The sequence below is a fragment of the Diadema setosum genome, chromosome 22, assembly GCF_964275005.1.
Source record: "Diadema setosum chromosome 22, eeDiaSeto1, whole genome shotgun sequence".
Classification (NCBI taxonomy): Eukaryota; Metazoa; Echinodermata; class Echinoidea; order Diadematoida; family Diadematidae; genus Diadema; species Diadema setosum.
Genome location: NC_092706.1, coordinates 5,565,644 through 5,591,338, shown reverse-complemented (window position 1 = coordinate 5,591,338; position 25,695 = coordinate 5,565,644). Strand labels below are relative to the sequence as shown.

Genomic DNA, 25,695 nt, shown 5'->3' with positions numbered 1-25,695 from the left:
TTATGGGCCCCAGAGAGCAAAAATCACTGCCAGCATTTCACCGGGAGTAACAGATTTGCCCCCAGTCTGCTGGCTGCCCTGGCAGAGATACCACTTCTCATCCATTCTCTCACGATGTAAGCCGACGCTAACCAGCAGCCATTCCACGTGCGGGAATTCCTCGGTGAGACGGGTAACCCGGGTTGGATCCAGGAGAAGACGGTCTACCGATATAGACTTCGCAAGCTGAAGACAAAGAAAAATGAAATCAAAGATACGATTATTTAATTGCAAAGTGAATGAAGCTGCATTTTAGGTGGTTTTTAGTTGTTTTTTTAGTTGTTTTTTAGCGGAATTATATTCTTCAGTGGAAATGACGGACCTAAAATACGACATAGCTCATGTGCAAAATACATCTAAAGCCACTATAGTAGAGAGTCCCTTTGTAAATAAGGTTTATTTGTTGGCCCCATACGTGATATATATCTTAAAAGTAGGTTGTTTTCGAGGTAGTGGATGTTGACTCTTTCACACATAATTATTCGCGAATATTCAAATAACAGTTTGAATTAACACGCAGTCGACATCAGTTGTTCCATGACCATCCACGAATGCTTTTATGGTTTGTCTTTGCATATGATGTTAATGGATGCACTTCCGTTTAAACAGTAAACATTACGATCTGTTGCTCACATTCTCAAAGTTTATCGAAAACAAGCTAAATGAAGTAAATTCTTCTCTATCCCTTTCTTAAGGAATATTGCAAGCCATTTGATGTACATTGCGCATTATACCCTCCATCTTTTTAAGGGAGCTGGCTCTTATAACATAGGCCAATTTTGTTAAACACACAAGCAAACACGCAGACACATAATACATGAAAAGGAAGTACAATGTATTACCATCTCCTTTAACGCTGATCTCTCGGTCTCTGTGCACTGCAGCAACTTACGACATTGGTCTTCACTGAGAGCTATAAAAAAGAAAAGAAAATGAACGAAGACTTACAAGACATAATAATGTGGACACAGTGCATGGGCAGTCGGATCGAGTTACTTCAAAACCTGCACTAGGCCAACAGCCAAATCTCTTTTGGAAGAAGGTAATGCAGCACTGAAGGGGCAAACTATCCGAGGGTTACATATCACTATCAAGATTATATCATTTTTATACTTCCTATTGTTGTTCCTGTCATATCATCATGATAATTACTGTCGATAAGTTTATATAACCCTTTTTAATCTTCCAGATGGACTATGCCCTCAACATTACTCCCGTCTTATACAATAAGAGATTTTTACCCCCACATTTGTAAACATTGCTTAGTATTTATCTCAACCCCCAAGTCCGTCATGCAACTTATAAGCCACAAAACAGCGCTGCCGATCAAAATAACTGTTTGTATATCATAATTATGAATAGGTGGATGAAACTGGTATTGTAAGTAAAGTACTATCAGACGCCTGTCAGAAGAGTGGATCGAGGTTTCTTGTGAAATTCTTATACGCGAGTATCAGCATGGAGCAATTGCATAATATAAATAGGAAGAAATTTTATTGATTACAACTCTTTGGCATAAAAGAACATTCTTCTATCAGTCGAACAGTAAACTATCTGCAATTGTCCTACTTCTCTATCAACGAGGCCATCCAAAAGAATATTTCACAAGTCTATACTATAATAGAAACAAAGGCATATACCAATTTCTCTGTAGTTCTCTGTTGTTTTCATCGCTGTAATTATCTTTGTCAGGATCATTTTGTCATCGTTATCGTTACCGCTGTAATGATCTATATCATTACAATGTCTTTAAGTGTATAAATGATACACATACACACACACACACACACACACACACACACATACAAATGTATATGTACATATACATTCGTATATAATACATGTATACATTTATGTATAACAGCAATTGGTTTCTGCTCCGGAGTCCAAAAAAGTATAGATTCACAACAGTAGTTCAATATGAAAACTCCGTGAGAGATGTAGTTTCGACGAATTTTCATATTGAACTACTGTTGTGAATATAATATTTATATATCATTTTCAGGCATTCGAATTTCAACACTCAAGGCCAGAAAAAAAAAAGAACAATAATAAATTTATGCAACACCGGAAAGATACCAAAAAGCAATCATCACCAGCTCTTGATCTTCCAGGGGTATTTCATTACTGTTGTTGAAGTTTCAATAATTGATAATAAACAACGCATTAAACCAATCGTTACCTCTGGCGATAACTATTTATTATCATTATTATTGTGTTGTACTGTTTTGTGCGAGAATATATCGTATATATGTACAATTATTGTATCGTATTTATATACTGATAAGGAATATTACTTGTAGTCAGATGGTGAAATATATCTGATATTTATGAAAAGAACTTCGAACAATCTCACCGGCCATGACATCCAGAAGGTCAGCTAAACAGTTGAGCACAATATCCCTGTCCGAACCAGGATACGTCACTTCCGTTTCCTGTGAATTAAAAAAAAAAATAATCCCTGGTTTAGTTTTGTTTTTTGTTTACTTTTTGTTTACTGGTTTAAATTCAATTCAATTCAATTCAAAGCGGCCACACTGCAATCAGTAAAAAGATTATTCAGATATTTCGCTTGTTTCTTGATACACATTGTCATGACCCTTTGTTGTTACTCAGATTAAACAATCATGTCCTAATCCCTGTCATAATTATGATTCGGAGTGTCTCGGATATTGGGCACTGGATACCATGATAACTGTCATTGCACGTTTGCGTCATCCTCCCCAAAACGGCAAAAAGTTATGGGACTGTTCTTCCGTTTCTTGCGCTGGATAACCCTTGTGAATAATGCATCAATATTCTGCCAACGGCCCTCATGGCACCCAAACTGCTCCCTTGTTACTTAGTTCTGTTTTTGTCACCACGACGTCCTTGTAAAGCACGTCGTACATTAGAATTAACAAGGTAAGGGCCAAATTGTCTCTCACCCATTCGTGTAGAAGAAATTAATATTTTTCTAACTCCCGGAAGTTCACTGACCCCGCCTATGACCTTTGACCTAGTGGTGACCTTCAACTCCCCAAGGGATATTAACCAGCCAAGTTTGGTCACAAACGGACATATGGATCAAAAGTTATGAGCCATAATCGAAACGCGCCGTAAAAAAAACAAAAAAACAAAAAAACAAAAAAACAAAAACAAAAACAAAAAAAAAATTAAAGGGTACCCAAACCGAAAGAGCAATGTGGATTGAGTGAAAGCAGCAACATTAGTAGAACACATCAGTGAAAGTTTGAGGAAAATCGGACAATCGATGCAAAAGTTATGAATTTTTAAAGTTTTGGTGTTGGAACTTCTGGATGAGGAGACTACTAAAGGTTATGACGTATGAGTTGACAACAATATAAAGAAAATATAAAGGGAATTCCACACGAATTTATTTTTTATGAAAATTATATATTCCATCAACTTGATACTGACATATGTTAAAAGGGCATTTTACCGGTTTTTTATTTTTTTTTATATGTTGTTCTTTTAATTCTAAAAGACCCAGCGGTGCAAACAGAATCAAAATTTCATAACGATTAAGTCCGTAATTTAATGTTAAAAATGAAACTTTTTAGGTGAGAATTATGCTAATGAGCTGCCGAGCCCGGATGTTATGATGTCACAGGTGCTCTCACTATTACTGATTACAAGGGCTCGCATACGCGTGCGTTAATTCGTATCGAGTAGCAGACGACGCTTAGGCCTAATTTAGCTAGCAGGCGGCGTTTGTGTACTGTTCTATCCATGTAGATATCTCAAATTTCACTAAAGCAAATCGCACCAAAATTACAGGATATACTTCATAGCATATTTCAAAGTATTCTCTCATATTTGAACGAAATCAGTACTCGAGAAGTATCAATATTGACGTCGACTTTCAAGTCGTCACTCCAGAAAAACTCACTCTTCGCGAGAGATCTTGGCGAACGCAAGATGCACAATCTAGAACTGAAGTTAGCCGACTAGTACTGTGCGAACGGGGAATTTACGCGAGAACTAAACTCAAAAGTGTAATGATTTTTGCGACTTGTGTGATATAGGAACTACATTTTTCATTCAACTTACCACAAATAATTTGTACATTTATTTATTGCCCCCGATTACTTGAAAGATTTGTCTCATGATATTAAATGGCTAACTTCAGTCTGTGCGTGCGCAGCAGGTAGACACTCTAGGTAGGGCCTGGCCGCAATCACTCGTGTTAGTCGTAGAGCAGATTATTTTTAGCGACGCCGACAGGAAAGTCGACATCTACACTTACGCTTCCCGACATGTGATTTGTTTCCAATTAACGTGAGCTGTTGGATATGAATCATAAAGTATTTCCTGTGAGTTTTGTGACATTTGGCAAGGTGAATTTTGAGATATCTACATGGATACGGAAGTACGCTAGCACTATACCTACACCAGCGCTGGGATCGCGAAGCGGCGACACTGTGTTAGAATCTACGCGGTCAGGCCACTCTTCCGAGATATGGGTCCTAGTACGTAGGCCTACTGAAACAAACTGTTAGATCTAACATTAGTCCTTGGTGTAAATAACACCACTATGAGATTTATCTCGACTACAAAACATCGGAAATCCATAAAGCAGATACCTTACCTGAAAAATCCAGCACAGGAACAACAGTGCCTGCAGGACAAGGGTCCAGATCTAGATCTGGAGTCTGGACTTTCGTCTGGACTTTCTTCAAGTTCTGGCAGCAGGGGTATAACGGTACGCTGTGCCTTATTAGCGCTGTGCACATAGGGCCTACAGCTGCAATGTCCATGGTGAGTGAGTGTAGGGCCTACTCATCAAAACTTGGACTGCCACGTAGAACCTACTCCTTGACTGCTCAGTAGTCCTAGTCCTGGTTCTAGTATTTCAGAGTCTATGTGTACTGGGTACCGTTTTCATCTCACTAAGCGTAAATCGTGCGTGCCGTTGAAGAGAGCCTATCTACATTTGGATTTAGATTACTCAGCCCTCATCTACGTTAGATAGTTTGAACTGGCGAACCATCGCTCGATCATGATCATCATCAATGCGTAACGTTACTTACACGCAGTCTTCTATGGGCAGCACGTTCGGATAACGATGCCAATTTCATTTTACATATCTGGAATTTCCCCACAAGTTTTGTCTAAATAAAAAGCTGTTGAAGAGATTGCTTTTAAAGATTAATAGATATTGTTTAACATGTTTATTATAGCTCCATATTGCAATTATACTAGATAACAGCTTTTGCAGTACTTCGTGTGAGATTTCATTAGTAAATTGGCATTATGTAGTTCGTCTTGCTAATGTCGGAGTTGTGCACCAAGAGCACCTGTGACGTAGGCCAAATTGTGTGGATCGTTCCATGGCTTGCTCGTTTTCATTTTTTTTTTCAAAAAATCATTACAGGCTTATCCTGGGTTTTACAATCTTCTCTTTCCAGTAGTAGGCATCAAAAAAATGTAGATTAGAATTATCAGACAATTAGAAAATGTCAGTACAGTTTTCTTTTAAGGGTAACAATTATTCTCCTTGCTTCTGAAAGCGGTTAGTCAAGCGCTCTTTCATTATGTTAGAAAAGTGAGAAAAAAAAACCCTTTGACCCGTTGACCCCTGTCTGTGACCTTTGACCTTGTGATGAACTTCATCTCCCATCATCAGGGACATCTACCAGTCAGGGAGACAGCCGCTTTTTAGGGAATGGAGATATTCGCGAAAAATCGGGAAAGTTGGACTTAATGAATTATTCATGACCTTTCCGCAGTCTCTGGCCGAAGCTCGACGCGTACAAAGTCAATGGCTATCACTGCATCGTTTTGACATGCATGTCTTTAAAAATTCACCTTAAAAAATCCTCATTATATGTTGATATTGAAATTTCACCCAATGAAAGATGAATAAATAAAGTTTATCTCCTCCAAAAATCAATATTCACATATAGTGAGGAAAATTTGTAATGGAAGGATGAAAACGCGAATCCAAAGTGTATTTTTTGAATCTCCGTGTCCCAGTTTCTTTCAAGGCGTTCTTATTTTGCAGCGATTATTCAACGAAACACAGGGACGGACTGTGTGTGTGTCTGCAATGCGCTATGCATGAACCGCGCTAACACAGTGCACGCACGTACCGTGCGTACGTGAGCGCTGTTACCGCTGAGCTTCAACGTCTATGGGAATTGTGGTAGCCTGTCCTGTTTTTGCCGATATTTCTATCTACAATTCATCTATTTTTTCGTCAAATGATCATGAGTTGGTGAGAACTGGTTTTGTACTTAGAAAGTCCGGTCCCCTAAACTCCTGGTTTGCCCGTATTTCTGTGGAATGTCCGAATGAAAAGAGCAAGAGACGGAAGGCACCGCCACCGTAGGTGTTCTAATCGGTTGCATGACGCTGGAGCTCTCGCACAGCCGTCGAACATCAACTGCGGACCGCCGGAGCTCCGGGGTTCTTTCTTTTGCCACATGACCATGTAGTGTCCTCATACTTTCTTGCTCTCTTGCGATCATGCTCACTGGGTTAAAAGTTACAAGCCTCATGCAACCACAAGGCTACCTCATCTAAATCATCGCAACATCACACGTACACTATAACGGTAATGAACCAGGGAACTATATTGCGACATCCACCCTCACTTTGTCTCTAGAAATGTTTGATCAACACGTCACAATCACATATGCTTTTAACTAAAATAGTTGAAATAAAGTTAATAGATGATAAATACGTCTCACTATTAGTCTTGTCTTGTGAAGGTTTTTGCTGTTCTTCAAACTTGCATGTCTCTTCCTCGAGCTCTAACTTCGATCAAAATATAGGTCTGCACGACCATGCTCCGCCTTCCAACAACACAATGTCGATATGCATGGTCAATGCACTTGCCGTTTTGTTTTTTTCTGCCATGGGGGTCGCGAAAGGTAAGTGATTGAGGGTACGCAGCAACAGCACGATGGAGGAGAGTGGGGGAGAGAGGGGGAGAGAGAGGAGCGCTAAAAATAGCTACACACAACGATCCGTCCTCCAACTCGATGCGGATGACCCTCCGTGTGTGTACGCTCGCGTGTGTGTACTATGTACATGAGTTTCTCTCTCTTCCTCTCGGTGAATTATTCTCATAGCGACTGGAAAAAGAACATCTGTAACGGTTCGCTCTGACCATATCGCGTCGCTCCATTACGTAACATCTGCTCGCAGTTCAATGTTCCCTCTAACGGGGGATTTCAATCTTCCCTCAAAATAGGTAGTCTCCCTGACTGTCTACCATCCAAGTTTGGTCACAAACGGACAAATGCATCTAAAGTTATGAGCCATAATCGAAACGCGCCGTAAAAACTTAACATCGGGCCCTAAAGTTCATTGGCCCCTGCCTGTGACCTTTGGAATAGAGGTGACCTTCATGTTTGGTAAAATGTGTAACTTTGTATAACCACTCTTCCCTCCAAGTTTGATTGAAATTAAAATCCTCAGTACAGACGACGGACGGATGACGAAAGGACGACGGACGGACAAACGCCGCAGGCGATCCCTTAGTCTCACCGCACCTCCGGTGGGCTCGACAAAAACCCAGAAGACATGATATTGTGCTCATGCTTTTCTGTTGTCTCGGAGTTCCATATTGATAAAAAAGGTCTAAAATACGCAACACTACATTGATTTGATAGGTAACGGAGGGCAGAGGGGACTGTACTGAGGATAGATCCTCACCCCCAATACAAATCCCGCAACTCTCAGGAAATCCTTGTGGGCGTTGAGACTGACTCCTCCGAGCATCTCATCCAGAGCATCACACGAGACCTTCGAACTTTCATTGCCAACGATGAGATGGTTAACAGCCGACTGAAGCTGAGAAAGTGTGATGAAACAAAACAGATTTATTTACATTGCTGAAAAGGAAAGTTTTGCTGTAATATTGCATCGATGCTTTGAACATACTCTTCGTTTGACGAAGAATAGAAGACTTCAAACGTTGACGCGTAAGAATACCGTGTACAAAGGTATCCCCTTTAGACTATATCGTAAATGAATCGCGTCTTTAAAGGGATCGTATAGTTTTAGTTGAGACCTTATTTCAGGTTTCTAACATTTTTTGGTGAGATAATGAGAAACCTCTTATGAAACATGAACGTGCATGTAATTCTATGAGGAATTCAACGTTTATTTGATGAAAACTGGTTTTGAAATGACCGAGATATCCAAAAAAAAAGAGCGATTCTAATGAAGTGTGGGACGCACACCTTATTACGAGCGCTTTGTTTTTTAATGTTTCAGTCATTCCAAACCCGACTTTCATCAAATAAACTTTGAATACCCGTATCCGGGCAATTACCCCCAGAGGGCAATTACCCCCCCGGATAAATACTGGTTAGTGGTAAGGTTAGAGTTAAGATTAGGGTTAGGGTTGGGTTTAGTGTTAGGAGTTTGGGTTATGGTTAGAATTAGTTTCAGGATTAGGATTAGTATTAGGGACAGGGGAAGGGTCCGGGGTAATTGCCCAGGGGGTAATTGCCCTAGACCCTTGAATTCCTCTTAAAATGGTATGCTCTCTACTATATCATAAGTGTTTTCTTGGTATCTCGCAAAAAGTTAAAAGCCCAATTCTCATCTCCGCCAATACTGTACCATCCCTTGTTTTTAGTTTTTGAAGGAACCAAAGCTCTAGTGAACGGTGAAGAAATGGACTTTCCTCATAGTGTGCTCCGAGTGCCATCGGTAGAGAAAACCAGAAAGTTTTGTACATCCTGTTCCAAGTCTCTGGCACCTAAGAGTTTTGTTTGTTTGTTTGTTTATTCACCGTGAAATCACCAAAATAACGAAGATACAATACAACTGGGATATAACTAAAGATAAACGGATGGATTGCCCTGCTCAGCTCGGCCTTCATGGACGTGCTGGTCTTCCGAGGGGTCCAGCTTCACATGAAAAATTACAATAATCGAAATTCCATACAATAAAACTAATTATACACACACTTACTTACACATAATAATATGATAGGAACAAAAAATTGATACATCAGTACAAAATCAACTAAAACAACATTACAAAAAAAAGCTTGTGAAAATGGTACCCCCATACCGACTACCAATATTCCCCCACCCACAGCCCTCTCCATATAACATAATCATTAACATAATACAGAGATACGTGATCATTATCATAACATCCAGTGTAAAACATAATTATTTATTGCTATTACATGATGATGAAGATACTGTATCCAAGGGAACAGTATTGTACATGGATGCCCAACGGTAGGCGAACATGCGTCTACAATATTCTGTTCTAAGCTTTGACAGCGTAAATCTCCCATAAGATCGTAAAGAATATTGATGAGATACAAAGTCAAACCGGTCCAATAAATAAGGAGGGCCGAAATTATTTAGAGTTTGAAATACCACTAACAAAATATGCTTTAAACGGCGTGTTTTTAAGGATTCCCAATTTAGTGTCTGATGAATAACCTGATTCGAAATATGTATATACGGACTGACTCTCAGGATTATTCTGCCCGCTCTATTCTGTAATCTCTGCAATCGATCAGTATACTTCTTATGGGCATAGAATCATAAAGTACATCTGCATAATCAAACAAAGGTTTAATTATAGAGTTGTAAATTATCCTCATACTTTGTTCATTTAAATTGAAACGGAGACGATCCAAAAACCTTATCTAATTACTTATCTTCAAACACAACGTTTTTCGTGAAGGAAAGTAATACGAGCTCATTGCGGCTACATGTACATTGTATTTGAGTTTCTCATCAGCCGGTTTCTGATCATAATTTCATGCCTAAATCAGTTTGTCTGATATGATCGATCAAGTGAGGTTGAAGAAAACACGTATCGATAGCTATGTCTCTGTTGCAGTACAGGCCCTGTTAGCCTTCAAAATCAAGTTTTCTTCCGGATGTAGTTGTTTTGTTTTTTTCCACGAGATGAAAACAAAAATGTTCCGGCGCCCGAAATTTGCATTTGGCCTATTCTAGCACTGTTAAAAAAACATGGACTGTCAATAAATATGCTTCACCATGCAGGTGTGTATAAAATCACCCAAATTTTACAGACGTCAATTCAAGACTGAAAGCTTCTACAAGATTTGAAATGGGATGAATGATGACAAAAAAGAGAAATACTAAAACATGAACTAATGTCAGTTACAAATTGGGGTAAGTTGCCTTTTTTGGTTAACTGTGCTATAAACACGACAATCGAGAATTATTAAACACTATTTTGGACCTAAGTTCTGCAATATTTTCACTCAGTTTTACTACAGTAGAATAGTCTACTGAAAATGGATTTTACACGCACAGCACATCTTACCATGTCATTCAGCTTGTCAAGTGGCGTCGTCATTAGCTCAATAAGAGACTTCCTTATGACACTCAGTCCGTCGTCTGATAAATTGAACATGGCCTCCATTCCTTCTGTGATTTCATTCCACAATTCTTTTCCTGAATCTTCTTCTTCTTCTGCTTCTGCTTCTAAATAGGCAAACGAAAAGGAAACAACGCTGCATCATGTTTTTGGTGCGTTCGAGCGCTCTCCTAAAGCGGACCGTGCCATCTCTTTGACTGTACCATACCCGAGCAGAGCCAGAGGACAGCACCCTCCTGCATGCAAGAAGTTGGCGTGAGAAGAATGCGCGTAACGCATACGTCATAATACAACAGGTAAATAGTCCATTCTCTCTAAAGTGAATACATTGGTAAGGGTTTGAGAACCCGTCTAGCACCATTCCATGTTTGCTTGTAAATTATATTGAAAGAGTCTACCAAGAAACTTTCCTGCCTGACGCGATTTGCCTAGATGGTGAGTTGTTTTGGAGTATTTGGGGATCAAATGTGTTGTTGGTATACCGACTTTTATTCCAGAAGGATCCAGACTAACTAGGTCTCAGGGAAAACCTCTGCCCTATTTCAGACAATGTTGATCTACACGCAGTTCGTCATCGCCATAATCTAAACTCTATACATAGGCGCTTGATCGGCGCACATTGATCTTGCATGTGCGCCAAAGAGGTTCTTTGATGCGCGCGTTGTATCAACTCGGCCCACAACTGCGACTAGCCAGAGCGCGAAGCGCTCCCACAATACAACATTGCACAATCCAGGGGCACAAGTCGGCCCCGCCATCAAAGCGAGGCCGAGTTGTCCCCGAGTCCGAGTTAGCCTGACCCCGATCAGATAAGTTCTGAGACTGCGACTCCGGCGAACCTTTTGGTTAATATTTCGCAATTTCGCCGTTACCCAACGAATGTCTTGTTATTACAGCGTTATTCCATATATTTGTCAGGCATAGTGTACATTTGAAAGTGAAATTTGATAATTTTTGCAGGCGTACAAGAATGTACTATGTTTTGGCTTTAGCATTACCCAGTGGCATGACCTTATTGCAGCAAAAAGAGCCGTAAATAGAGAAATATCGAGAGAGTTGGGCCAACCCGGTTTCAGATCATTTGCATTATGATTGGTCAAAAGCCCTCCACGTGACTACAGGACGCCATGTTGGGGACCAACTTCGAGAAAATCGCTGATGCAGAGAAACATCACAAATGTGCACAGCGCTAACACACAACTGTGTAATAATCCATGTAATAATACGCCTAGATAGATCCTTGTCATTTGATTGGTTGTTTGACATTGATCATTCGTCCCATTTCACTATGACGTCATCATCCGTGCAATTCTCGGTATTGCCAATACGCAGAAAAATTCTGCGCACGCTGAGGAGCCCTGTCACAGATGCACTGTGGGATTCCTCCTTGTCATTGTCGCTTCCGGTTGTCTCGCGCGCGTCGCAGTTCCCATACGATTCAATGGAGTTATCGGGTGCTGTTCGTTATTCCAAAGGTTCGTTATTCCGAAGGTATGTTGATCCGAAACACACAAATTATCATAAGTGACATGGCAAATCCTCCAAATCACGGATTAAACGGATGACCTAATTAAATTTTGTCAGTCTTGACATTTTTGTTTAATGTCCAGTTTGTAATCAAATAGTCACACCTTTCTCCTTTTTCTCTCATCCACATCATTCCTCTATGAAATTGATAATCCATTCTAGATTTACATAATATTCTTCATTTTTCTTCTGCACCCGCATCAGTCTTGTACTGCTCCATCCTTCAACAAAAAAAAAAAACCTTTACAAAGGGAACTGAAAAGGAAGCAATTGATTCATTTCACACGAAATCCATACTATGCAGTAAACTGCGAATAAAATGATGTAATTTTATATGCGACTTTCCACAAACATCTTGGAGCCGGGGATCCCGTAGATTGATTGCCAAAAACATAACAGCTGACAATATAACCGAAAAGTTCATCAATGAATAAACAATGTAAAGTAAATTATGATTCATGTAGAACATAAAGAGCGGTAGTTGGCACGTTAAAGTAAAGACAACAATACCAAAAAAAAAAAAGTTGATATATTATTGATATAATTTGATTTAAAAGGGGCTCCGGTATTTAGTATTAAGTATGTAAATTCCAAGTTCATTGTACTTTGTGGGTAATTGATCGGGTTTCTTATAGGAAATAACGTACCACAAAATAATAATCAATTATGTAAGTGACGGATCTGGGGATAGTTGCTGTTTTTTTGTTTTGTTTTGTTTTGTTTTGTTTTTGCTATTAGTATAGGCCTACCTTATTTTGGGATTGCGTGCTTAGTACGAATCCTAACAATGGCAAAACAAAACTTTAACAACTGCTCCTTATAAACCACGCTAAGGAATTTATGTTGAAATTCTCTGTACGATCTCCGATTAGTGGGCGACGTTCGCGAGTTATTTTAACATTAGTGCATGTGGCGTTTCTTCATTCATGGGCGCTGTCCAATTTCTACATTACGTGGGAAATTTTCTACATGTGGTTGATGTATTTCTATATTTGCGGGCGTTTCTACATGTGGAATCAACAAACTCCCTCTGACTCGTGTCCAAATATATTTAATGAGGCACGCTTTCTCCACAGAGCACTCGAACGTTGATAATCTGATATGGTATGGTACGTCTTTGTATGGTTTGTTTCTCTTTTTGATCGAATTTCAGCGCTCGATTAAGGCCGTCTGAGTTAATGTATAATCTCGTGATTGGGACTGAGCACCATTTATTTTTAATATTTCATCTACTACATTTGTATATCAAATTTCAAATTTGAATTCATTTTATTTCACATGCTGAAAAGAAAACATCACGTATTCAAGACAAACAGATTGAGATCCTTGTAGGCCTAATTCATATTCAAAATTATGTATATCATTTACCAGTGGCAGCTCTGGAATAAGGAGGACAGAGCATGATAAACTCATATAATATATGATTCATCAAATTATTATATTCAATCCAAGTCGGTGGACTTGATACAAGACACAGAAACATTGGAACAACAATTCCCCTCAAAGTACAGCCTGTATTAATAGAATAACAATACCTGAGCGGGCAGACAGGATCTGCTCTGGGACTGCCATTTCAGTAAGCAGGGAATGTGGTTCTGTTGAGGCTGACGAGGACTCCGGCATCTTTGCCGCTGCCGCTCCCACTCCTAAAACAACAACAACAACAACAAAAAACAACAAAAAACAACAACAACAACAACAACAAACAAAAACAAAACAAAAACGAAAAAGGCAATGTGGATAAGAGTCAGCCCGGCTCTGCATTCTTGAGTGTGCCATTTTAACAGGCTACTTGCATTTCCCTTCTACATGACGAGATATTTGGAATTGAGATTTTATTCAACATACCGGGGAAAAAAAAGAAGCTTTTAGAATTAGCTTTAGAAAATCTAAAAGATTACATCCTGTGAAAAGAAAACTTGACAACAGTTTCGAAGGCACAGTGTTTGTTTGTTTTTTTTTTTGACGCTTTTTATAGCCTTTATTCAGACCAATCAAATGAAATTGTTACATTGTATTGACACAAAATATAACTATAATACACTGTTTAACGGACAACAAAAGATTGTGTGCAAAATATAAATAAAACATACATAATGTACACATTTGACATGATTCAGGCACCAGTCTGAATAAAGATTTTATCTAAAACAAATAAAAAAAACAAACAAAACAAACAAAACAAAAACAAACACGTGAGAGGTGATGGACTTACAAAATCTTTAAAATGTATTCTATTCACCAGTTATGAACATTATAATGACTAATATCTCTCTGGGTCTTATGGGCAGTATTTTTTTTTGACGCTTTTTATAGTCTTTATTCAGACCAATCAAATGAAATTGTTACATTATAGTGACACAAAAAATAACTATAATACACTGTTTAACGGACAACAAAAGGTTGTGTGCAAAATATAGATTAAACATACATCAATTGTACACATTTGACATGATTCAGTCACCAGTCTGAATAAGGATTTTATCTAAGACAGATACAAAAAAAAAAAACAAAAACGTGAGAGGTGATGGATTTACAAAATCTTTAAAATGTATTCTATTCACCAGTTATGAACATCATAAAGACTAATATCTCTCTGGGTCTTATGCAAGTGGAGATTCATAGCCAGATAATATTTGATTAAGTTTTAATGGTATGAGGATCAGAGAAAATAAATAAGTGGAGCGGGCAAGCCTGAAAACACCGGATATTCAAATCATTTTAAATAGATTGACTGAGGTAAATACAAATAGAATATATATATATATATATATATATATATATATATATCTTAACAAGATGCAATAGTTAAACCGGTATTTCATGAAGTATAATTTTCCCATTTCGCGTGGTGTAATGTCAATTTATCCTTTAATGTTGCTTTTTCATATTCAGACTGTTTTGAGGTGGCGATTGCCCTACATATTTCTTCACAACTCTTGGAACTCTTCCAATTTTACGATTAGTGTAAATCATATACTTCATCAAAATTAACACATGATTCAACAAGGCATTGAGTTTGACATTTTCCCTGAATCCAAGTAAAACATCCAGCCAATTTATATTAATAAACTGAGGAAATTTTAGGTATTTCCTACCTCGCTCCATATTCGATAAACTAAAGGACAATCATAAAATATATGATAATATGTTTCGACCTCTTCCCTACAAAAGGAGCACAGATTTGAATGTGTTATTCCAAACTGGGGAAGTTTATCATTACAAAAAATAACATTGTGCAGAAGCTTACACTGGAATTCTCTCAGCTTCCAGTCTAGTGTTGAAATTCTAGGAATAGAGAAACAGATTGCGTTTGCCGATCTATCCATGTTTAAAGCTAATACTTCTGGGTGTTTGGAAAGGAAAGAATCTTCAATTGTACCAATAAAAATATTGTAAATCATTTTTGAAGATACTGACACTAAGGGGTACACTTTTTTGTTAATACTAAGATTAATTTAAAAAACATCAGCAGGGTTATCATTCAAATATGATCCTTCACATTACCTATTCTCGCCACCTTCCACTCTGCTGGAAAATTATTGTACAATTCATAAAGAGAAATTAAATCGTCTACATTTAAACCCTTTCTAATAAAATGCGCCCCTGATCTAATTTTTCCACCAGCATCAGTAACGTGCTTAACTTGAAAAACATTAGCGTTAAATAATTTTTCATTAAAAGAAAAATTCCTTCCTAAAATAAAAGTGTTATTAAAAATTATTTGATTTTCATTGTGCGTTTCTTTAACAATAACATTCTTTCCTTTCAAATAATTCCAAACATCTAAAAATTCTAAATACAAATTCGGCGCTTGAATGTATAATAACCGGGGATCATAATTACAGTGAAAAATTAATCTCCCTCCCACTTTCTTAAATACATATTCAAACTAGAAATGTCGCTTTGGCGACTGGTATGCCTCCGCCATAATGCATAATTTTCCCAATAGGTCTAGATAGTACATGTGGACACTGTGTGATTACATTTTCACAAAATTGGCAAAATATTGGAATGACAAGTTTGTCACAAATGTGTTGAATGTTCTCCTTCCTTGACGTAGGTTTAATTGGATGAATAGGAGAGCATGTATCTAGGGATTTAAGGACTTTAACTTGACTTTGACCCATTCATACATTTAGGCATTGAGTAATTTTCAAGGAACAGGTGTGGAGAAAAAGTGCAATTTTTTAATTGAATAGTAAATTGTTACCATTTTCATCTGGCCCTTGACCCTAAAATTCATAAGATAATTACTTTCAGGTAGAACATGCATAATATGTACTAAGTTTCAAGGTAACTTGAGCCACTTCCGAGATATGGAGGAAAAAAGTTAGTTCAGCACTTTCACTTGATCTTTGACCTTTTGACCTTTGAGGCAAAAAGAGAGAGAAAAAAAAAACTTTCCAGAGAATTTCTATTACGTTACACACGCATACACCAAGTGTAAAAAATAACCCTGCTGGCATTGCATAAATATGAGGGTAATAGTAAAATTTTGAAGTGTTGCACTTGACCTTTGACCCCTGACCTTTGACCCCATGAACCCTACATTCTCTAGATAATCACTTCCAGTCAGTACATGTATATACTATGTTCCATGAAGATACCTTTTTCCAAGGTACGGAGAAAAAAAACCTTTTAATATTTTTACTTGACCTTTTGACTTTTGCCCTTTGACCTCATGACTCAAACTTTCACCAGAGAATCTTAATTGGGTAATACATGTATACACTAAGTTTCAAGAAAATCTCTTCAGGCATTCAATAGATATGGTGGAAATAGTGAAATTTTATGTATTTGACCCTGACATTTTGACCTTTGACCTTTGACCTCATGACCCAAACTTTCACCAGAGATCTTAATTGGGTAAAACATGTATAAACTAAGTTTCAAGAAAATATTTTCAGGCATTCAATAGATATGGTGGAAATAGTGAAATTTTATGTATTTGACCTTGACCTTTTGACCTTTGACCTTGAGCATGTGCACCCAAAAGTTGATAGGCACTTCACCCCCTAATACACATACATGCCAAGTTTCATTAGGATACCTCAACAGGTTTCGATAGTTACCTTGTCCACAAAATTCATTACGGACGGACGGACGGACGGAAGGACGGACGGACGGACGGACGGACGGACGGACAACCCGAAAACATAATGCCTCCGGCACCACTTCGTGGCGGAGGCATAAAAACTGTTTCCACTTCATATTCTTATCACCTCTAAAAAGTCTCTTAATCCACATTACGCGCTGGGCATACACCATGTACCTAAAATTCAGCATTTTCATTCCCCCATTATCACAATTCATAGAGAGTATGTTTCTCTTTATTTTGTCACGACCATTCCAAATAAAATTAAAACAAATTGTTTCTACCTCTCTGACAACCCATCGAGGTACTGACATTATTGAAGAAACGTATAATAGTTTAGATATAGCAAATACTTTAACCAGTTGAATTTTCCCAAAGAGGCTCAAATCCCTTTGCTTCCACCATCCCAACAATCCTTTTATTTTACTCAAAATTTCTTTATAATTTATTTCTTCTTTGACATTAATATCTAAAAAAAAATATATATATTCCTAACACTTTAACTGTTTGAACCAATTTGCCCAGCGTTATTCCAGTCAGGTTATCATTAATCTGACTAGAAGACGCCAGTTTCATAACATATGTCTTATCCCTATTTATTTTTAAACCTGATATGTAATAAAAAGAATCCAATATATTATCTAATCTTTCTATATCACGTTTTTCCTTCACAAAAATTGAACAATCATCTGCATACATTACTATCTTTGTCTCCATATCACCAATCCAAATACCCTTTAAATCTTTTTCATTCCGAATAAACAGTGCTATTGTTTCTATAATCAACAACAAAAAAAAAGGTATGGAGACAAGGGATCCCCTTGCCTTACTCCCCTGCCTATTTCGAAGTATCCCGTGGAGAAGCCTCCATTCATAACACAACTAATTGCATTATTGTATAATACCTCTATCCATCTACAGAAATATGGACCAAAACCATATTTTGTCAGTAATAATTTCATGTAAGAGTGTGAGACGGTGTCAAAAGCTTTCTCAAAATCGACTGTAACTAAATAGCCCTGCACATGCGTATAAAATATAATATCATCAATAATCCTTACGGCCTCTCCAATATTCCTCTCAGGTAAAAACCCAGCTTGATCTACGTGTATCACTTCTCCTAATACCAATTTTATTCTTTCAGCTAACACTTTAGATAAAAGTTTATAGTCTACATTAAGAAGAGTGATTGGTCGGTAATTACGAATATATAAAGGATCTTTATCTTCTTTTTCAATTATTGTTATTACGCCCTGTCTTTGTGAGATTGATAACTCCCCTCTCTCAAAAGATGCATTAAAAGATTCTAAAACAAGGTTTCCTATATCAGACCAAAATGTTTGATAAAATTCAACTGTTAATCCATCATTTCCTGGTGATTTATTTAAAGGCATTTTATTTAATATCGAAATACATTCACCCATTGTAATTTTCTCATCACATGATTTTTTACTAACTTCATCTATATTTAGATGGGGCATATTAGTAAAAAGATCCTCTTTATTATCTCACACTGAGTATACAAATTTTGGTAAAATTTTTTGATTTCTCTCAGAATCTGCTTCGGATCAGTGATTTCTACATTATCTTCTAATTTTAATCTATCTATAAATGTTTTCCTCTGATTAAATGCTAATAATTGTTTAAAAAATTTTCATTAATTTCACTGTCCTCAAACCACTTAGCTCGCGATCTCACTTTTAACCCCGCTACTTTCTGATCACATAATCCTTTCGTCTCATTTTTTTTTTTAATTCTAATTGATGTAAAATATCATTATCTTTGGAAATAATTAACAATTGTTCTAAATCAGAAATATTTTTCTGTAATTTCCTTATTTTTTTCTGTATTTCTTGCGCCTTTCCTTTCGAATATTTCTTTGTTATTTCACGAATTTTCATTTTAACAAAATCCCAAAGGACTCTAACATCTGTAAACTCCTTCTTTCCTTGCTCTATTATAGATTTAATTTCTGCTCTCATGAGATGTACATATTCTTTATCTAAACACAAACTATTATTAAACTTCCAATAAGATGGTCCTATATTCTTTAGGATGTTATAATTTAAAAGTCCTAAATGAATAGCCGAGTGATCAGGGGCAATTGATGAGAAAATATTACACTCTGAAATTTGCTTCTCCAGTTGATTAGAATTATCCAATAATCTACCCTACTTTGTATTAGAGGGTTCTTCTGCTTGTATGTAAATTGAATCTTATCCGGATTTCTTTTCCTCCATATGTCTAACGCATCGAAGGTTCCAACAAAATGTTCGAATTCTAAATTAAACTGATGGCCTGTAGTACTCCTTTTACTCGAAATATCATAATCAAAATTTCGAATCATATTAAAGTCCCCACCAATAATCATAAGGGAGTTATTTACATTAAAATTGTTGAGAAGATCACTCAACTTGTTTTAAAAATCAATTTGCTCTTGCTGTATTACTGCAGATTTTTCGTGAAGAGCGCCACCTTGTGGTCAGATCTAAAAACGCATATCTCACGAGTATAATAGGCAGTACGTATAAAGAGAAGAAAGGACTTGGATGACAGAAACGGGTGAGGAATGCTGTGATTGTGACCCGGGGGGTGGCGCACAATCTTTCAACCTACTTTTCCGTTTTTCTGCCTTTTTTCCTACCCACTATACTCTGGTTTGCCAGTAATTACAACCATGTAAGGACGTAGGACGCCATGTCTTTCGTTAGTCACATTAATACGACAGAAACATGCAAGTAATGCTGAGCCAAGAGGAAGGTGCATTCCAATGTCTTTTGTTAAACATTTCAGTACTCTAGCAATGATTGACAGATGAGGTCATCTCAAGAATATTAATATTGTTTGGTTTGGAACGATTTTTTTTTGTGGGCGTTCCCAAGTAATCTGAAGAAAAATAGAAGAAAAAATCGTTACAAATATATGGAATGCTTCTAGATATTCGTTTCACCGCAAAAGTGATGTTGAGGGTATCATAAATCAACACAAATCAACATGCATTTGGATTTCTGGGCCCTTTAAAGCAACAATGAATGTCCATGTGTAGTAGGTCCATGATATATTGTAACGAAATTCGATGGAACCGATTTTTTTTTTAAAGAATATTTCATTCTTCATCAATGAGAATCACAATATACAAACAAATTTATACAAAAATCTTTACATTACTTTCGTAATCATTTTCATTAATGGAAACAAAATTGTATAGACCGATTTATACCAAGTCTTAACATCAATTTCGTAATCTTTACACTCTGATACATTTTTTCATAATCCATATACATACCTCTTTTTTTAGTATTTTTTCACTATACTAACCCCACATTCTCTTTTTGATTTTTTTTTTGATTCTTTCATTACATTACAAATTTTATTATCTAAATCACTAACCCCAAAAATCTTTTTCAACATTCATTGTAACCAACTTTAAATATCAATATCCATTGATTGAAGTTTATTCCTGTAAAAAAAGAAAGAAACACCACCAAGACCACCCTTACCCTCGTCCATTCTCCCCCTTACTACCCTACGCCATTCCCCCCTCAAAATCCCCCATCACAACAAAACCTCAGAGACAACTAAAACATATATGTCCTGACATACATTATAACACATATTTCAGTACGAGTGCGTCGAAAGGCATTTCTAGGTGGATGTGCAGTAGGCCCTACTGTATTAAACAAAAGAAAAACAAATTCTCAATTCTTTTTCCAGTTTTCCCACTTTTGCAAATGTATTGAAAACGTATTACGTATAATTGCTAACTTTTCTTCTTCTAACTTATCTTGCTCTACGAAACTTTTAATGAAATATTCCGTTGGGGTGTCTTATTTTTCCTTCTTAAAAAGAGCAATTTCTTCACCAAAATCATAACATGATTAACTAAATGAGATTTTTCTTTGTCTTGTAACTCTATACCAAAAAGAATCTCTTCCCAACTCAACTGTTGCAAGTCAACATAATAATAATAAAAAAAAGTACTGGATTTTTCCCAAACCTTCCTAGAGAATTCACATGTACACGTATAAAATAAATGTTTATACGTCTCTTCCTCTTTATGACAAAAGGAACATAAATTACCATTTACAAACTTAAACTGAAATAAGTGATTTGTGTACGCTACTCCATGCAATAATCTAAATTGAAAGTCCCTCAAAACAGAGCTCAAAGTGCTACTTCTTATCCTACTAAAAATACATTTTATATCTTTATTAGAAAAATCACAAAAATTAAAAAAAAAGTTATACTTCACCAACTAATTGTCACTTTTTCTCTTTACCAATTCAACATAAATATCTTTGGAGGTAATCTTTTCCACAGGAATTTTCTCCCCATTTCTTATAAAAATAATTTCATCAACACTTATATCATTCTTTACCTCTGTGTTCTCTGCATTCTTTTTCCACCCAATTGGAAGCGCTTCATATATCTTGTGAATGCTCAAAATATCTAAATAATTAAGTCCTTTATTACAAGTACTTTCCACTGAAAGTAATTCCCCATTCGTATTGATATTGATTTTATGTTCCAATCTGAAACATTTTTTCAAAAACAAATTTTCATTATAGCTACATTTTCCTTCAATACGGATCATTTTATTATTAAAAAAATACCTCCTTCCTTATTTGATTATAATTACCCCTAAATTCCCTTGTTTTCACCCATGTTTTCAACAGATCCCTGTAAAATTCCGGTATAGACAAATTCAAAAGATAAATAAAATAACTGCAAAAAAAAAATGTGAATTTACCTCCAATATGTTTAGTAACAAACTCAAAATACTGTTTCCATTTCATTTCTTGTTTACCATTAAATAACCTTTTAACTCACATTATTCTCTGAGCATTTATCAATGACGGAAAATGCATCAATCTTACTCCCCCTTGTTCATAATCTAATACCAACACAGTTTTTTTTTAATTTTTGGTTTCCCTTGCCAAATGAATTCCCAGACAACCGTTTCCATTTCGTTATAAATCCATTCTGGCAAAGGGATAAGAGACCCCGATATATGAACTTAGAATAAATAAAAGTCTTCAATAACTGAATTTTACCAACTAATGTCAAATCTCGTTGCTTCCACCATATCAATAATTTCTTTATTTTACTAAGTATCTCTTTATATTTCAATTTTTCTTTCACATCTGGATCCGAAGTGAAATATACCCCTAAAGTCTTTAACTCCCCCACTTTTTGTCCAAAAGAAAAATTATAAACGCTATCTTTACTACTTCCCAATTCTAACTCTTTTATCTTATCTTTATTAAATTTAAGTTTAGAAACCTGCTGAAAACAATGAAATATCAATTCAATTCTCCTCACTGACTCAACATCTTGTACTAAGAATGTAATATCACTCGCATAAAGCACCTGCCTGACTTCATTCTCTCCAAAAAATAACCCTGAAATCTCATTGTCTTTTCTTATCGAGTGTGCTAACACTTCTATACATAAAATAAACAGATAGGGTGACAGTGGGTCACCTTGTCGAACTCCCTTTTCAACCTTAAAATACCCTGTCGATTTACCCCCGTTAAAAACTCAACTGAGAGCATTATTATAAAGGGTAGAAATCCATTTTCGAAATACAGGTCCGAAACCAAAATGTAACAGGACCTGTTATGAATAACTGTGAGCAACCGAATCAAAGGCTTTTTCGAAATCAATTGCAACCAAATGACCTGGTGGGAAGTATGGAAAATCATATCATCAATAATACGTATTGTTTTCATAAACCCCAATTGATCTTCCATTATAATTTCCTCTAAAACTTCTGTTTTACGGTATCGATTACAATAAACGTAGTAGATGATGCTATCACACACATGTATAAGTATTCAATTATTTTCTTGATGCTGAGATATATTCTATTAATCTTGAAATGCCTCAATTTGAGACAAATGAATATACCTGATTTTGCATTGAAATTCTTTATGTCTTCGTTACTCTCTCCAAGTAGAGATCGTATACAATGTGTGATATTATTACAAATTTCCTCTGCTGCCACTATACAGCGACATTTACAGTGTCTCCTTTGAAATGTAAAATGTCATCAGGAAAAGTATAATTTGAAAACAAAAATCTTTTTGTAGAAATTAAATAAAACCCGTCATAAACATGATATAGGAAGGGGCGTATCTTTAAAATAGAATTGCAGACCATGCAATTAATTGTTGTCTAAAAAGAAAGAGGTAACATTTCCCTAATTATTTTTTTTCTTTCTTTTTAGACTAATTTTTGACAGGTACAGACTTCCCCTTTAGACATGAAAAACAATTTCGTTCAACTATTTACGGCCCTGGTAACCGAAAAACACAAATTGTTCTTGATTTATAGTGAAAAAACCTATACGTGATTGTATTACGAACTGGATTCCAAATTGAGGATGTGGAGAGGGTGAATCTAATAGACCGAAAAGCTGTCTCACTGTACACCTCTGAGTCAATAGACAGGCCTAGAAAAATACCTTCATATCAATTCGGCTATTTCCCCCTGAGCGTCTAATAATCAGGAGAAAGATATTTCATTTCATTTCATTTCATTCATTTAATATTATTTCATTTCCGACAATGCATATGGAAGAGGTACCGCTGGTATGTATTAAACTCCTCAAAATAAGTCATGCAATTCCAATTTGATGCGTCATATTTCTCTTCAAACTACATCATTTCATTACAATGTGACATCATAAGAAAGCCTGATTAATTTTCTTCACAATGACAACTAACTTCTTTATTTAGGCATTCCTGGAATGCACAGTATGACTGAGTAGGAGGAAAGATCAAATGTGAAATGTTGCAAAATAGACCAAACATTGTTATGTTAAACAGTGTAATTCCCATTTGCTTTGTCATTTCATGGAAGGAATGTGCTTGAAAAGAATGCACTGTGAGATATCATTCCAGTCTTCATCCATGAATTAAAAACTGCAGAAGTATATGCAGATTGAAATTAAACACAAAGGTTGACCAAAGAGCCGTCTAATGTCTAGGAAATGGGAGTTTTGAGAGTGCTCTCATTTCAGCATTGCTTATTCCAGTGGCCTTTTTTCATCAAAGCTGTACATTATCAATAGCAGAATGGTTGCGACTTTTCACTTTTGATCTGTCCCCGAACTCAGCTGTTTTGCACATTTCAAGAACACCCAATCATAGCAAGTGAGATGTCATTTTAAAGATAATTAATCAGGCTTTCTTATGATGTCATATTTAATGCAGATAACGCGGGTATAAGAGAAATATGAAATATCAAACTTTAATTGCAGAACTTACTTTGAGGAGTTATATAAGTGGGCATATCAAATAGCAGGGAAAAGTTCACTTACTCTGAATATCATGACCTCCAGTCGATGTCATTGTTTCGATTTTTCGATGTCGATGTTTCATTTTCTCGAAACCGCCCTCACTGCTCGGAAGCAGAAGAAACTGCATGGTTTTGTCAGCCCTGATGAGTAGATCGTGCATACGGAATGCCATGGCGGTATTGGCGGGAATCTGCAGGCATTGTGCGTCCTTCGACAGCACTTGCCCATCAACGTCAACCTGATATACGTAAAAGATGTATTAAAAAAATGTGATTTAGCAGCACAAGAGAAAGAATACAGCTGCTTATTTTTGTTCGTATTTATGTCAATGTGAACATGGGCCTGATATCGAATGGAATTCAAATAAAGAATACCATAAAAGAAAAACTGTGTGTGTGTGCGTGTGAACACACACACACACACGCGCGCGCGCACACACACACACACACACAGACACACATTACATTGTTTACTGTTTCACCCGGAGAGAAACAAAGTACATCATCATCCCATGGCATTAAAATGGTTCAAGCACAACACAGTCGACTTCTCAAAGCAGAGTATTAGCAAAAGTAAATGAGTGAATAAACAAACAAACAAATGGATAAATAAATAAATAAATAAAAACAAGAAAACTGTTCTAGCATACTCCAACAGGCCTATACAATTAACTCTTATCATGGAGGACCTACATTTTACAATGTACAAGTAGAACATGTTTATAATATTATTGCAAAAATGAAAATTGACAAAATACAAGTGATAATGAGTAACAAAAATGAAGAAAACATAATAATGTACTTTTTAAATATATACACATGCACAGTACAAATTAGATAAGGATGGGAATGGAAATGGAGGGTTCCACTGAAAAGCATAGCTTGAACGACATGGGACCCTCAACTTCCAATCTCCGGATGTCACTTCCTTCAAAAACAAAAAAAAAAGAAAAGAAAAGGGGAGGGGTAAAAAGTGGCTACACCATATGTATTCCTGTGTATTGTTGAAAAAAAGTTGGGACCCTAACCCGCTCATCCCCCCCCCCCCCCGGTTCCGCCAGCCCTGTGTCTGTATACATCGTTTTCTTACTTACAATATTTACTCCACCCACGCCAACACCGGCGTCGCCGTCAGCCTTTTCAGTGTGTATGGTTTTCACATCCACTTCCGATTTATTGTTGAGTGACGTCACCACCACGCAAAGGGAATTCCGAGAATCCGACATTGCCTCACGAACTAATTCATGCGAAGGATCTATTTTTCTGAGTAAAAAATCACCCCAAGAACATTACTGTTAATTTCTTGAATGTATAAAGCAAAACAATTCTAAAAAAAACTGAATTGAATGTATTGCATAATTTCCGCTACTCTCAATAGTAAGGACCACACAAAA

General features: G+C 36.6%; 1 protein-coding gene across 1 annotated transcript in view; it reads right to left on the bottom strand.

Moving 5' to 3' along the window:
* Nucleotides 1-25,695, bottom strand: part of LOC140245573 (gasdermin-D-like) — a 46,200-nt gene continuing 20,505 nt past the window's right edge. Inside the window, exons 3-9 of the mRNA XM_072325138.1 lie at nucleotides 25,396-25,564; nucleotides 24,324-24,540; nucleotides 10,321-10,490; nucleotides 7,705-7,842; nucleotides 2,396-2,474; nucleotides 882-952; nucleotides 1-225 (exon numbers count right to left, since the gene is read on the bottom strand). Coding sequence (XP_072181239.1) covers nucleotides 1-225; nucleotides 882-952; nucleotides 2,396-2,474; nucleotides 7,705-7,842; nucleotides 10,321-10,490; nucleotides 24,324-24,540; nucleotides 25,396-25,564 — 1,069 coding nt within the window. The remainder of the gene's footprint in view (nucleotides 226-881; nucleotides 953-2,395; nucleotides 2,475-7,704; nucleotides 7,843-10,320; nucleotides 10,491-24,323; nucleotides 24,541-25,395; nucleotides 25,565-25,695) is intronic.